The sequence below is a fragment of the Pipistrellus hanaki genome, assembly GCF_964339955.1.
Source record: "Pipistrellus hanaki genome assembly, chromosome: 5".
Classification (NCBI taxonomy): Eukaryota; Metazoa; Chordata; class Mammalia; order Chiroptera; family Vespertilionidae; genus Pipistrellus; species Pipistrellus hanaki.
In genome coordinates, this window is record NC_140507.1 from 11,705,144 (window position 1) to 11,721,158 (window position 16,015).

Genomic DNA, 16,015 nt, shown 5'->3' on the forward strand with positions numbered 1-16,015 from the left:
AGATTAAAAATAACCAAACTACAAAATTAATATGAGTATTAAGAGGTAATTTAAAGCATTTCATTGTGTTTGGCATATGGCAAAGTTTAAATAGACTCTTATTATCTTTTGTCATCATCATCATCATCCTATTAGATATTCTAATAAAAACGTATCTATCCCCCTGCCACCTATACGCTGAGAGAAGTCTTGTGACTTGAGAAACTCTGTGTGTGTGTGTGTGTGTGTGTGTGTGTGTGTGTGTGTGTTATGTGCCTTAGTTTCTTTGTGCTGCTGTAATCCTACTGTGGACTGTGGGGCTGATAAACATCAGACAATTATTTCATATGATTCTGGAGGTGGAAATCCAAGTTGAAGACACCATCAGATTCAGTGCCAGGTGAGAGCCCATCTTCTTGCTGTGTCCTCACCTGGCAGAAAGAGTGTTGGAGCCTTCCTAGATCTCTCCTAAGGGCCCTGATTCCATCATGAGGGCTCCACCTCCAGAACTTAATCGCATCTCATGCAAATTTGTGAGCATTCAGTCTATAGCAAGACATGACTTTGTGCTCTTGAAGGGTATTTCATTTCACACCTAGCCACAATGCAGTTTAAAACAACAAAGCAAATTTGAGTTTTATTAAAGTTTATCAGTGTTGTTATGCAGAGGTCCTAAAATATGCATTATATTATCAGCACTGCATAATAGTGAGGGAGTTGGAAAAGGACATGGGCAAGACAAAATAGCATATATTTTAAAAATTGTTTTTTTGAGTTTGGAATACATATGTATTTTTTCTAGTACATCTAATTTGTGAATCCTTAATAGTTTGGGCTAAGTATGTTTAGCTATGATAAGGCCACTTAGGGTTTTCCCCCTTCCATGCAAAAAATACGTAAAAGAGGGAGAGAGAAACACATAAAAGTTGCTACCTGTAGGTATCCCAGGAGGCAAAACTGTCTCCACGTAATTCTATATTCTGCTTAAGGCTATTTGGATACAAAGAAAAAGCCCACTTAAACTATCTCAATAAAGGACACTGACTGATCTACCTTTAAATTCATGACCACAAACTTCAGGTTAGTGTTTAATGCTATCACCACTAATAAAAGAGTAAGATGCAAATTGACCACACCATCACGATGCCCACCAGACAATCGGGAGTGAGTATACAAATTAACCCAACAAAGATGGCAATGACACAGATGTCCAGCACTGTCCCAACCACTCTGGGCAGGGTGGGAAGGTGGAAAGGCAGCTCTGGGCCTGAATGAAAAGGCGGCTCCAGCAGGAGCAAAGGCGGTGCTGACAGCCAGGGAAAGAAAGGCCTATTCTTGCACGAATCTTCATGCATCGGACCTCTAGTTAGTTAATAATATACCTGCTTAGTCCATTCACTCTCCCTTTCTCCTAAACAACTCCTTCATGCCCTCTCCCCTGTCTGCTTATTTTCTCTATATACCCTCTCTTGGATTTTCAATCTCAGCTAATATCCTTGCTTTCCACCCAAGAAAGCTGAGTCATTATACAAAAGCTTAGAATATTCCCACTACCACACCTCCCCACCTTATAGCATGCACACTCACACTTCTCTGCCTTCCCCCTGCTGTTGTCATGCTTCCATCTAAATGTAGCTCCTCCATCCTGCCCCCTCCATGGGGCAACTCTAGTAATTCGCCGTCTCTTTCCTACATCACCACTTTTTACCTCTTTGTTGCATGTTTTTTGGATTTCTTACAACTTTAGAAAAACAAAATAAAACAAAACAAAATGTTTTCCTACACAACAAAGCCTGCTAGCTACCATGCTGCTACTTTTTCCCCTTTGGTAGCAAAATTCCTTTAGTCACCTCTTCTCTCATTCTATCATAAAACCATACCACCAAAACTGGGTTTGTTGTGGTTGCCAGTGCCAATCACATTGGAAAATCAAGTAACCAACACTTCAGTTCTCATCTTGTGCAATGTGTTACTGCAGGCACATTTGATTGCTCCCTTCTTATTGCATTTTCCTCCTTTGATTTTATTCATCACACTCACTCTAGGTTTTCTTCTAATTTATCTTCTCAGACTCCTTTTCAGTTTCTTCCTCTTCAAAATGAACTGTCTTATTTTAGTTATATCTTTATTCTTAACTGAAGATATCTTTTTATTGACTTTAAAGAGAGAGAGGAGGGGAGATAGAGAAAAGAACATCGATGTGAGAGAAAAACATCCTCCTGGCTGATGTGACTCATGTGCACAGGTTGCAGGTTCAGTCCCCTGTTGGGGTTCCTGCAGGAGATAAACTAATCGATGTTTCTTTCTCCCTCTCCCTCTCCCTTCTTTGAAAAACAATGAAAAACATTTTTTTAAATCAATGTAAAACATTTTTTAAAAAAAAGAGAGGTAGATCAGCCGAAACCGGTTCTGCTCAGTGGTAGAATGAAAGGTCCCAGGTTCAACTCTGGTTAAGGGTATGTACCTGAGTTGCGGGCACATCCCAGTAGGGGGTGTGCAAGAGGCAGCTGGTCGATGTTTCTCTCTCATCAACGTTTCTAGCTCTCTATATCTCTCCCTTCCTCTCTGTAAAAAATCAATAAAATATAAAATAAAAAAAGAGAGGTAGATCAATCAGTTGCCTCCTATACCTACCCCTCTAGGGGATTGAACCCCTGACCTGTATATGTGCCCTGACAAGGAATTGAACCTGCGATCCTTTGGAGCACGGAACAGTGCTCCAAACATCTGAGCCACATCAGCCTAGACTCTCAACCTGAATTCTTAACACAAGAGCACACTCAGTTCTTGGATTTCATCCTTCAACTGGCTCATAAGTTTCATGGCTTTAAATATCATCAATATGCTGATTACACCTAAATATTTATCTCTAATCCAGACTTCACTCCCAAACACCAGATTTTATATATTCGATTGTATGTCCCTAACTGCACTGCTTATCTTCTTGCCAAAATTTGTAATGTGTGAGCTCTTCCCATCTCACTTACTGTCAATTCCATCCTTCCATTGCTCAGGGCAGAAACTTTAGAATACAGTGGTCCATTCTCTTTATTTCACATCCTACATGAACTCCTATTACCTGAGACTTCAGAACATTTGTAAAATTCCACCACTTTTCACCACTTCTTATGCTCCCACCATGCTGGATCTCTCATTTAAATTACTACAAGAGGCTTCTGGCCAGTTTGCCTTCTTCACACATTACAAGCCCCATATTGATTATTGTCAAATAGAAGATAGAATCATTCTCTTAACATACATGCCAGATCTTGTCATTATTATTATTATTATTATTATTATTATTATTATTATTTTTGCTCAAAGCCCTCAGATTAGAAATTAATTCCAAACAATAACCTGTCTGATTTTTATATTATATTGTACTAGAGGCCCAGTGCATAAAATTTGTGCAGTGGGGTGAGGGTCTCCTCAGCCTGGCCTGCACTCTCTCCAATCTGGGGATCAGACCTAAACTGGCATTCATTTGGACACCCCTCTCACAATCCTGGACTGCTGGCTCCTAATCGCTCACCTGCTTGCCTGCCTGGTTGTCCCTAACTCCCCCTGCCCCCCTCACTGACCTGATTGCCCCTCACTGCCTCTGTGTGCTGGCCGGGATCACCCCTAACTGCCCCCCTGCTGGCCTGGTCGCCCCCAATTGCACCCCTCTGCTGGCCTGGTTGCCCCTAACTTCCCCCCCCACCAGCCTGGTCACCCCCAACCGCCCCCCCCCCTGCTGGTCTAGTCGCCCCTCACTGCCCCCCTGCCAGCCTAATCACAAGACAGCCATCTTGTGAGGGTGTGAGGGTTAATTTGCATATTACCTATTTATTGCACCCCTCCCTCAGTGCCTCTCTGACCTCATATCCTATTCATTCACCTTGCTTATTTTGTTTCAGCCTCACTGAATTCTCATTGCCCTTCCCATACATCACTCAGCATCCCAGCTTAGGGCCTCTGCACTGTCTGCTCTTCCACAGATAGGCTCAATACTAGGTTCTCCATCAGCTTTAAGTCTTTGCTCCTAGATCAGCTTTGCCAATGAGGCTTGCACTGTCAATTCTATTTAAAACTGCAACCTACTGGACTTTCCAAGACTCTGCATACTTCCTACCTTACTCTATGTTTTTGTCTATAGCATATAAATCATATTACTTTCTAACACAGTATGTGATTCACCTGTTTGTTATGCTTACTAACTGTTGTCTGTATTTTTCTACTATTATAGAATGCATTCCCAGTGAGGACAGGTGTTTTTTAATGTTCTTTTTAAAGCAATGTGTCTGCCATAAGTGCTGAGAACATTTATTGAATGCGATGCATAGTATCTTAGCACATATGGAAGGCATATTGCTTTAAAAAGAACATTGAATAAGAACACAACAAGCAATCTCAGAGATATTCCCCCCCCCAAAAAAAAATAATAATTCCAAGATTATTTGTGAAAATCCAAGATTCCTGGGTACTGGGACCTAACTTAGACTTTAGGAACCAGAGTACCTCTCTGTCCATGTCTCTCTGGGATCTTTTTCTCGGGAGCTTGATGAACTATTCCCATGGTGTCTGCTTTATTGTTCTGTCTCTGCATATTGACTGTTCCCATTTTTTATAGCTTGTTATAGTATCTTTGTTCTGAATTGTCCCCTCCCTTTCCAAATCATGACCTTTTTATTTTAATATTTAGATGTCAGATTCTTAGCAAAGGAATACGATTGATCCAGCCTAGAGAAGTCCTGCACCAAGTATAATCAGCTCTGGCTGTGGTAGGGGTCTAATCCAGGCTAAGCAGGGTCTGTGGAGAGGAGCAGATCCCACTGAGGTTGGCTTTGGGGGGCAGAGACCCCTGACTTTATCCACAGTAGTCATCCTTTTTAATAGGCAGAATTTCTAGCATAAATTATGAAGACATAGGAGCCAGATTCAAATCATAGAGGATGTCCTAGTTCAAGGTCACTCCTTTAAGAAAACATCAAGTTATTTTGGTATTTCTTCATTAAAACAAATCTTAAAATATGGTGTCCAGTTAGCCTATTCAGACTGTTGGACCTCAAAGGGAGGGTGGGGATAAAAGGGAGAGATCCACCAAAGGACTTGTGTGCATACATATGAGCCTAACTAGTGGTCAAGGACAATAGGGGGTGGGGATACAAGTGGGGAGGGGTGGGGGATTGGAATGGGGGGTTGAGGACAAATATGTGATACCTTAAATCAATAAAGAAATTTAAAAAAAATAAAATAAAATAATCTATCCAAATATACCTGAAGAAGTATAGAATTTTCCAAAAATATACATATTATACATCCACATTATATTTTGTATTCTATTGATACAGATCTTTATGATATCATAAATACCATAAAAATAAAATAAAAAAGACCTATTTGTTTAAATTCAAGTAGGTTTAAAAATTTTTTAAATGTAGCAGAGTATCAATTTTCCTTTGATTTCATTCATCTGATCCTATTAATGTGTTTGTGTTTGGCTCTAAATTCTGTTTTAATTTCTTTTAAAATAATTATTGTTGCAGGTATTACATATGACCCCTTTGTTCCCCAAATGACTCCTTCTAGCCCACCCCTACCCACCAGCCTAGGCCTTCACCAACCTATTATCTGTTTATATGGGTTATGCATATATGCATACAAATTATATGGTTAATCTCTTCCCTCCCACCCACCCACTCTCACCAGCCTTCCCTCTGAGATTCCATGGTCTGTACCTTCTATTCTGTTTTAAATTTAAATTCTGGCTGTAAATTTCATTTACCTCAATTTTGCTCCTTTTATTTTAAAACCATGTATCCATCCATCACTGTGCCCTGTTATGTTTGTGAAACTTGAGGATGACAACAAAAATCAGGAATAAGAACTAAAGTAGTGTGTCAATAGGTTAATAACAACAGGAGTCTGTTGTTTAAGACATTTTCATGAGATAAACAAGATACTTTATAAAAGTATCATCACTGCATAAAGCAAGAACCAAGAGGACCTATTCCTGTACAGTGTGAATACTAAATAAGCCTCCAAACACTGTCATATGTTTTACCGAATGGCAAAGCTCCCATCTACATAAAGAACCATCAGGATGTCTTCCCAGCTGTGAATTTATATATTTTGACATGACTTATGTCCAGTCCTTTTTTTTTAAAGTCCATTATTAATCTGATAGATTTTAAAAAGACATACCTACTGAGGATGTTTTTGGTTCATTTTGAGCACATGCAGATGATGACATCAATGTTATCTCATATAGGTGCTAATCAGCAGGGTTTATTTATTCATCCAAAAACATTTACTTAGCTCCTACACTGTACCAAGCAATTACCTAGATGTTTTATATACCACAGTGAAAAAACAGACATACTCCTGCCCTATAGAAATGAACATTTAGTGTAGAGAGCCAGAGAATGGAGTAAACAAACAGAGATGCTCATTCCTGAATGATCAATTCTAAAGAAAATTAAACAAGTTAAAAATGGAGACAGCAATTGTCATTGGGGAATCAGGGTGACAGCTCAGCCTAAGACAAGAAAGCTATGCTCTATGAGGAGGCCATTGAAGCTGAAACCTGAACATGGAAAAAGAGACATTACAGGAGTATGTGCATGAAGGGAGTGCAAGGCAAGTGCTAAGACCTTGAGAATGAGAGAGGTAGGAAGAGATTAATCAAAGAATATCTATATGCATAAATTCATAGCCCATGGACACAGACAATATGCCTGGGGTGGGGTTGGAGCAGGGTGGAGGGGGGCAAAGGGTAAAAAATAATGGGGAACATCTCTAATACTCTCAACAATAAAATAAATAAATAGATAAATAAATAAATAAATAAATAAATAAATAAATAAATAAATAAAATACAGAGCAAAGAGAAAGCCAGTGTAGTTTGGCTGAAAAATGTAGGCAGGCCCAGAGTCGGATCAATAAGGAAGTTGTTTGTTTTATCATAAGGTGAGAAGCCAGGGGAAGATTTTGAGCAGAGTGACATGGTCAGAGTTATCCTTGTGGAAGATCACTGGCTACTCTAGGTTACGGGGAAATAAAAGTGGAAGCTGGGAAATTAGTTAGACAGCTGTAGCAGTTTTGCAGGCATGAAATGGTGTAGTCATGGTGAGAGAGGAAAAGCACAGCCCACAGAACATGCTAGAGTTTTATTTCAGACATTTAGAAGTAACAGATTTAGATTTAAGTGCTTTCGACCAGAATAGAGGTCCGTTATGTTAGATACAGACTCCAAGATTACAGAGTCCCATAGTCCCCATAATTCTTTATGTAGATGGGAGCTTTGTAGAGGTCCATTATGTAAGATACAGACTCCAAGATTAAAGAGTCCCATAGTTCTTTATGTAGACGGGAGCTTTGCCATTCTGTAAAAATTCTTGAATTTTTAAAGGAATTTTTTAAACTCTTAGAACACAGATTCTCTCCATGCATGAAAGTGTGATCGTATATCAGAACCAGCTGGTACATTTGTTAATGTACCTATGCAGTTGGATGTGCTGTAGGTAGGGCTGGGGAACCAGTGCTGGAATAAATGGTTGGCTCACTAAAATTTGAGGACACTGCTCAGGTGAATCACTCTTTAAGTCATAGGGATATATTAAACTAGAGGCCCAGTGCATCAAATTTATGCATGGATAGAGTCCCTAGCAGCTGCTGGCCGCTGGCTAGGGCTCTCTCTTCCTTAGCTGTTGGACAGGGCCTTCCTTCATTCCCCCTCGTGGTCAGCACACATCATAGCAAGCAATCAAACACCTGGTCGGTTGAACTCCTAAGGGGACACTTGGCATATTAGGCTTATATATATTGATACCAATCTGCTGTGTTGGTAATATTAGATCTTTATTTTCTTCCCTCTCATCCTAGAAACAATTTTTACTGTAAAGTCATAGTTCTATAAAGATAACATGGTTTGGAGGAAACTACCCTAGAATTTGAATATTAGTTGAGTTTTATTCCAGTCAGAAATTTGCTCTATTATCTGCAATTGCATATTCTTTAGGGACTAAGGAAATAAGTTTTAGTACTTAGGGCTTTTTGTTTTGCTTTATTAAATCTTTGAGGCTAGTGTGCTTTAATGTTGGATATTAAAGAACAATTAAATTACTAATATCCAAGCTACTAATAAAAAAAAAGAAGAAGAAGAAAAAGTCTATTTGGATTGGTAGGATCAGCCTAAGGCACCAGGTACATTGGACTTATCCTCTGTCAAATTTAAGGCATTACCTTCGTTAATTATAAACATTCAGGCAACTTGTCTTAGACAAATTGAGTTGCAAATATCCAATGTGAAAATGGATACCCTGGACCAGTGGTCACCGAACTCATTAGTCAACAGAGCAGCAAACCGTGGCTCTCGAGCCTCATGTGGTTCGTGAGCCACAATTTGCCGACCACTGCCCTGGACCACCAGAAAGATGAACAAGTGGGCCCAAGTGCAAATTAATCCTGAAACATAGCTGGAGGCAGAAATGACAAAACCAAAGCTGTCCTACTTTGGGCACATCCTTAGGAGGCAGGGTTATTTGAAAAAGACAATAATGCTGAGGAAAACAGAAGGCAGCAGGAAAAGAGGAAGACCAAACATGAGATGGATTGACTTCATAATGAATCTGCAGGAGCTGAGCAGGGCTGCTGAGGCCAAGAGGACAAGGTATTGTGGCCGTCACTCATTCATAGGCTCACCAGAAGTCGGAGCCAACTAAACAGCACAAAACACACAAAGGCCCCCAGCTATTCAAAAGGAAATTGTTTTTATTTCTACTAAAAGAAATAAGATTGCTAGTTTTTGGTAATTTGTAATAATTTAAATTTAAATGAATTATTTAGAGCTTTCCTTACTTTTCAAATTAGAGATCCTCTAAAGCAGTGCTACTCAAAGTGTGATCCAGGGATCCCTGGCAGGTTCCTGGGAGGTTCTGAAGGAGCTAAGGGAAGCTTCCAGGCCTCCAGCAGTCCAAGCTCAGCGCTGGCTCACCTTGCTTTCTCTTACTTGGACCACTAGCTTGATGGCTTCATCCCTCCAGACATTGGAAAGAAAGATTTAAGGAACCCTGTGTAGCTAAATGCACAGACACAGACACCGGATCATCCTGCTTCCATACGGAGACAACAAAGACTGAGACTTGCATTGAAATTCAAGTTAAGAGGTGATCTTTAAAGCACAAAACCTGACATTTCACTTGATTGTGACTGATTTCCTATTCTTTCACATCATAAGATTTGAATTTGAAAGTAGTCATAGCACCAGAAGTAGGTCATCTTTGATGTGGGATGAATTCTGGGCCATTACTTGATGGTGTCCTCACTAAGATGCGACTGGGTAATCACGTCTGCCTTAGCCTCTGCCGATGATTTTGAGCTGCTCGGGGTCTAGAAGTGATTTGACTTCACAGAAACCGTGTCTCTCGGGCCATCTGAAGAGCAGAGTGAAGAATAGGATGCAATTATGGAGTCAGGGCAATCACGCAGAGTGGCCTTGAGAGGCTTGCATTGCCGAATTTAAGGAATTGTGGCTGACAAGTGTGCCTCTCCCTCTTGAAAACTCCCCGCACATTTCATGGGCCGTGGGCTACACTGGGTCTTGTCCTTTGCACAGCACACAGGCCTCTGGTGGAGCGGAGTGGGATCTGACTGTGGAGTGAGTCCTGAAAATGCTCACCTTTCTACATCCAGTTGTGCTGCTTTCCAGAGATGTCTGTCTGCCTTGTTACATTAAAAGACAATGGATGCAAAACTCTGGGGGTGAAGGCATTTATGGGAGTGGACGGGGGAGGGGGAGGGGGGGCAATGGTAAGATATGTACATTTATAATATAATACCTTAATAAAAAATGGGGGGGAAAAGACAATTTGATCTGTTATTTGCAAATGTTTTTTAGATGAAAAAAATGTTTAATCCACTAAAGAAGCAAGCTGAATTTCTGGGGAGCAATAAGCCTTCTCAAGGGTTTACCTGGCTTTTCGGGGAACATTAATAAATCACCCTAAAATGTATGAATACCTCCAGCAATTTATGGAACACATCTGGGTGGGCATGTTTTATATCCTAAAAAAAATAAAGTAAAGTAAAATGCATATGGTCAATAGGTTTGGGAAATTCCAGTGGTAAGTAAAGTTAAATAGATTGTTTATTGTGGGATTTCCTAAATTCTGTGACATGTTTGTAACTATAAGGGGGCCACAATATGCAGTGACTCAACAGTATGTGGACTGAAGACGCCTCTTCCATGAAGCATGTGATGCAGGCTTAATGTTCCTCAGAATATAAATTTTTACTAGTAGATATTTAAAAACCGATAGAATTTTAAATGCTAATAAGGCAGTAATACATTAATTTTTTTTTTTTTACAATGAGGTATTCAATTCAAAAACATTTTTAAAGTGCTGTGATAGAAATATAAAAGGCAGGGAATTAGAGATAAGATAGTTCTTTAAAAATATATAAACCACCTATGACAGTGTGAATGTTTCCCAACCCATAATTCTCAATTGTCAGAAGTTGATGTGATGACTGAGAATTAACAGGTTAAACCAACTACTGTGCTATTGTATGATGATTGCTATGTTAGATACACTGGGAGATAGATAATTACTCTACAATACTCAGCAATTGATTTGAGGAACTAAGTTTAAATAAGTAGCCAGGGAAAAAAAGTCATTTTAATTTCCCTCTTGAAAAAAAAAATGACGTCACCAGTCACCACTGTTTAATTTCATGGTAAGTTCTTATCCTTTGTACAGTAAATTCTTCTAAAAAGAAATATTTATTTAGTAGATAACAAAGTAGACATACAGACTGACATTAAGAGAGAAAAAGTTTTAAAATGCCATCTTATGTAATAAGAAAATGCCATAATTGTGAGAACATGTTCAGTTATGTGAGTGTTGTTAAAATGGCATTTTTACTCCTTACCTCTTATATAATAGACTAGAGGCCCAGTACACAAAATTCGTGCACTTGGGAGTGGGGGTTGTCCCTCAGTCCAACCTTCACCTTCTCCAGTCTGGGACCCCACAGGGATCAGGCCTAAACTGGCAGTCAGATATCCTTCTCACAATCCAGAACAGCTGACTCTCAACCGCTTGCATGCCTGCCTCTCTGATTGCCCTTAACCACTTCTGCCTGCCAGCCTGATCACCCCCTAACCACTCTACCGCCAGCCTTATCGGTGCCTAACTGCTCCCCTGCCAGTCCAATTACACCCAACTGTCTTCCCCCCACACCCGCCCCCCCCCCCCCACCAGCCCAGTTTCCCCCAACTTCCCTTCTCTGCCAGCCCTGTCACCCACAGCTGCCCTCCCCTGCAGGCCATCTTGTGGCAGCTATTTTGTACAAAGGTATGATGGTCAATTTGCATATTACTGCTTTATTATATAGGTTGTTTTTACCAATATTTGAAAGATAGCTTATTTATCATTCATGTCTTATATAGATTTGCATATTTTTATATTTATCCTCATCTGAGACTTGTAACATTTTATACAGTTTTTAAGTCCTCCAAGTAAATTCCAATAAATTTGTATTTTGGATTACTCATAGGCCATCTGAATTTATCTGGGTTATGGTTTTAATAAGAAGAATACAATAGAATTTAATGACAGTTTCTAGAATCCCATGAATAAAATATAAAAGATGAATTTAATTTGCAAGACATTAATGAAGATGTCCTGTGCACCACCCCCCTTCTGATATATTTTACAAGAAATCTAAATATTCTCATTATTATTATGAAAGCTGTAAAAGTCAGGTCATATATATTTGCATATGTTTTATTTTTTAATCACTTTGAGAGACTGCTCACTGTTCCTCCAGAGAAAATTCAAAAAAAATGAAAACTAGGTTTGCTTTTAGGTAATCCACACAGTATCTTAGCTAGCTTTGAACTTGACCATCCTGGCACTGTCAGGGATTGTTCGTCTTTCATCTTCAGAAATCGATGATGCAAGCACATTTGTTTCCTTTCCATTTGAAATATTCTATACTAGGTTAAACCAAAATGAAGTCAAGAAGATTTGGTTTTTTAAGACCAGCACTAACCAAGTTGTATACACAACACATTGCTCTCTGGTATCAGATTCCAAAATCCTAAATATCAAAATAAACTTAAATGTTTTATTATAATTTCCAAACACTTTGGAGAGTTCTGTAAGTGTCCTTGATTGAACAGCTGGGTTTCTCATTGTGCACATCCAAGTATTTGCTCATGAAATAACAGCAAAGGTATTGAAAAGAAGATACTAGCTAACCTTGTTAAGCATTGTATTTTACAAGTAGCAACTCAGTTTTTCTGCAAAAATAACTCTATGAGTAGTGATGATGATGATGACTGTAGTACAGGGCCATAGCTGGTGCCTCTGCCTGCAGAGAGCTGCTGTTAGATTTGTGCTGTTAGATTTGCTGGACAAAGAAGGTAGATACTGAAGAGAAGAAGCTGCAGGACCAGAAATATACCCCTCACCAGGTTAGACTTAATCCTCTATGGCAAATGGTGAGCGTTTTCTCTCAACCTCTTCTTTTGAAGATGGCTGCATTTGACAAAAGCTTTTATTAAACACACACACACACACACACACACACACACACACACACACAACACGATTGCCTTCTGGTTTAATAAATACCTTTATTTATGTTTATATACCACAGGTTTGATTTTGCAATGCATTTCTAACTATCGAGGTTCATTCTCTGAGCAAATTTATTTTTTCTTTCTATTTTAAACTGTTTTATCAAAAGTGGGATTGTCATTGATTTAAAACAATTTCATAACAGACATGTGTGCAAATGACAAATGAGAAATTACATTATATTTGAGAGGAAGCTCTGAACTGTGAGGGTCCCCAGAGTCATATTAGGAAAGTTCTCTTTTAGGACAGACACCCCCGTTCTGAGGATAAGTTAAAGAATATGATGAGGTAGACTCATGGGGAGTGAGGAGCTCTTTTCTGAGAATCTGTTTACTATGCTGTTCCCTTTGACTTTGCTTTGAAAATCAAAGTTATATATGCAGAAAGACATTGTCTAAGAAAACAAAGGGCTCTGAATGAGATCACGCTAATAAAAATGTTGGTAGTTTATAATATAATGAAACTCCAATTTTAATTACAATATAATTTATGATGTTCTCAATTAAACAAGCCTTTTCAAAATCATTAGCTATTATCCAGAAACCTATAGATGCAAAACCAGAAGTTCAAGTCTCAATAACACTTCCTAAAATCTGTATTACTGCAGCATTGCGTCTATGAATAAGGAGGACTGCAGATTTCTAGAAAAGTTAAGACACTGCCTGAGCTGTGTATGGTTTATATAAATGTTCAAATCTAGGGCATTGCAGTTCTTTGAAAAAATATTTCTGTCTGCTTTTTTGGAGATCTGACTCTCTGAGTCTCTTTGGAGGCAATGTGGTTTATTCAACACCATAAGAACTAAGTCAGAAGATTGTAATTCTAGTCCTCGGTGTTACACTAGCTAGTCACATGTCAAAAGGCAAAAAACTTAGGTAATTTTTTAATTTATTTCATTGCTTTTGAAATTGGGGGACAATATCTTTACTGTTTCCTATACTTTAAAAATTCAACTATCAAGATACAAAAGTTTTTTGAAGAGACAATTAGGATACACAAAGATAATATATGCTTCGATGGAGGTTGTGGGGGATTAGTTTATATAGTATCCATATTCACTGGATTTCATTGCATGCTTCCCTGTACAGCATTGTTAGGATCTAATATGTGCTTATCTGTTGCAGTTATACGTTTACTTACTTATTAGAATATGTGTCCTTATTCTACTCTGCCCCGTGAATTGGAAATATCTTTATAACAGAGGACACGTCTTTATTGTAGAGTCCTCTCCCCAGCATCTGCTCACTGATGAGCAGAGTAGATGCTCACTAAATAGTTGTCAAATGAACGGAAGCATACCTTCTAAATGAACCTTGCATCTATAGCATACACTATACATTTGTATTTATTTCTTAAAACTATTAGAATCAACGCTGTTTTGAGGTTTGTTTTAGAGAGAATTTTGAAATTCAGATATACTACAAAATCAAATTTGGAGGTCATATCTATGAGTATTAACAAATTAATGACTCTCTTAATAATCATTTCTCTTCTGACTTGGAACTCAAGTATTATAATTCAAATATCTTATACAGAGGGGGGGAGTTTGATAACAATAGCATTCAGTGCTGTACTGATAACTTAAATGATGTTCCTCTTCTTTTGTCTTCTCTGAGAGTGCCATCAGGGTTATGTAATAATATGATGGTGTTTGGGAGAATGAGATTCATACTCAGATAAACCTAGGTTCAAGTTCTAACTATGCCACTTCCTAGTTGCAAGACTTAATGTGAGCTATTAATTTCTCTAAGCCTGTGATTCCTCTTGGGGGCCTAATTATGCCTCCCTCATGAGTTTGTTGTGGGGATTAAATGTGCTAATATACTTGAGGTGCTTAGCATGGTACCTAACATATAATAATACCCTCTAACGGTAGCTATTATCATTTACGAAATTCATCTACTAAACTTTATTCTGTCTGTTTTGTCTGTTTTTCATTTTGTACGTCTGTATGTGCGTATATGTTTTCTTTACAGATGGATATACCACTGACGACATTGAGTTTTACTGGCGTGGGGAAGACAAAGCAGTAACGGGAGTAACAAAGATCGAACTTCCACAGTTCTCCATTGTAGATTACAAACTCATCACCAAGAAGGTTGTTTTCTCCACAGGTTTGTATCAGGGAAGAGGATTAAGGTAAAAGAGTCACCATCCTTTATAAACAGGGGTCACTTATTTCTGGATCGCGTCCCCGGGAAAGATAGTGACTCTAGAAGACTGAGATCTGCTGAAAACCCTCACGTCCCCATCAAGTTCATTGCTCATTTGCAGCCCATCCAGTTATTTTCCTGAAGGCACCCCCAGCAGCGCTGAGAGGCTTAGCGCTGTGTCTCTCATTAACCATCATTGTCGTAGACAGAATAGAGAAAGAAATGAAGACCCGGGTCAGTTGTTCCCCTGATTTTATGCATCTCACGGAATTGATCCTCATTCTTTCAAACACTCTGGGAATAAACCAAGTCACAGTTCACTCAAGTCTGACCACAGCGAAAGAGAGTAGGGTAGGAGAATTTCACATTTCCCCCGGAGGACAGGAATTGCTTTATGTACTGTGCCCCCTGTTTTGCAGGTAAACATCCTTCCAGATCCTGAAATTATCCTGATGCCTTTGCTGCCCTTACCTCTGCTCGAATTGAGGTTTTTAGGTTGTCAAACTTGGTATCATCAGCACAAATTTTTAATAAGAAAGCCCAGTAAAGTGGTAATTTGCTACATCATTCATTAAAGGAAAAAATAATAAGCCCACAGAAATATGTCTCATTGAAGTGAATCCCGAACATGGAAATAGCCTTATAACTAAATTTTGAGATTCTCCTCTGATTCAGGTACTTCCTGTCCCTACAAACAACTTCAGGCAAGAGTTGCATAACTTAGTAAGAATACAGTGTAGCTTTTTGCTGTAAAAAAAAGAACAATAATAACTGAAACTTTTCCTAAGTATGAAGTTCTTTGAATTGCTAAAACTCTGTATAAATGAGTTCCTACATAAAATACTCTTACTTTCACATTAAGACATGATTTGTCAGTGTGAACTGTTTATGTTCTAAGGCTGTGTTCTGTTACATATGTATGTCATCTAAAGTGTAAACCCCAAATCACCACAAAGGACCCCGCTTCAGGAATGTGATGCTTTAGATGTATCTCCTACAGCTATTGCTCAGGAATAGTAGTGATTCTCCACCTTTGAGTAGGTCAGGGATGCCTTTTGGAACGAGGGTGGCGAACCTTTATTTCTGCCAAGGCCATTTGGATATTTATGACAGCATTCGCAGGCCACAGAAAATGATCAACGTAAAAATTAGCCTGCTCTTTTTGGTCAAACATTTAATTAACTCACCATAATGCCTTGACAGGGCCAGACCAAATGATTTTGTGGGCCATAAGTGGCTCATGGGCTAACATTT

General features: G+C 38.9%; 1 protein-coding gene across 3 annotated transcripts in view; it reads left to right on the top strand.

The window, feature by feature from the left end:
• Positions 1–16,015, top strand: part of GABRB2 (gamma-aminobutyric acid type A receptor subunit beta2) — a 187,934-nt gene that overhangs the window by 137,792 nt on the left and 34,127 nt on the right. For all 3 annotated transcript variants that reach the window (XM_084884115.1, XM_084884114.1, XM_084884116.1), the window contains one exon: positions 14,585–14,722. In XM_084884115.1, the coding sequence (XP_084740241.1) occupies positions 14,585–14,722 (138 nt within the window). The remainder of the gene's footprint in view (positions 1–14,584; positions 14,723–16,015) is intronic.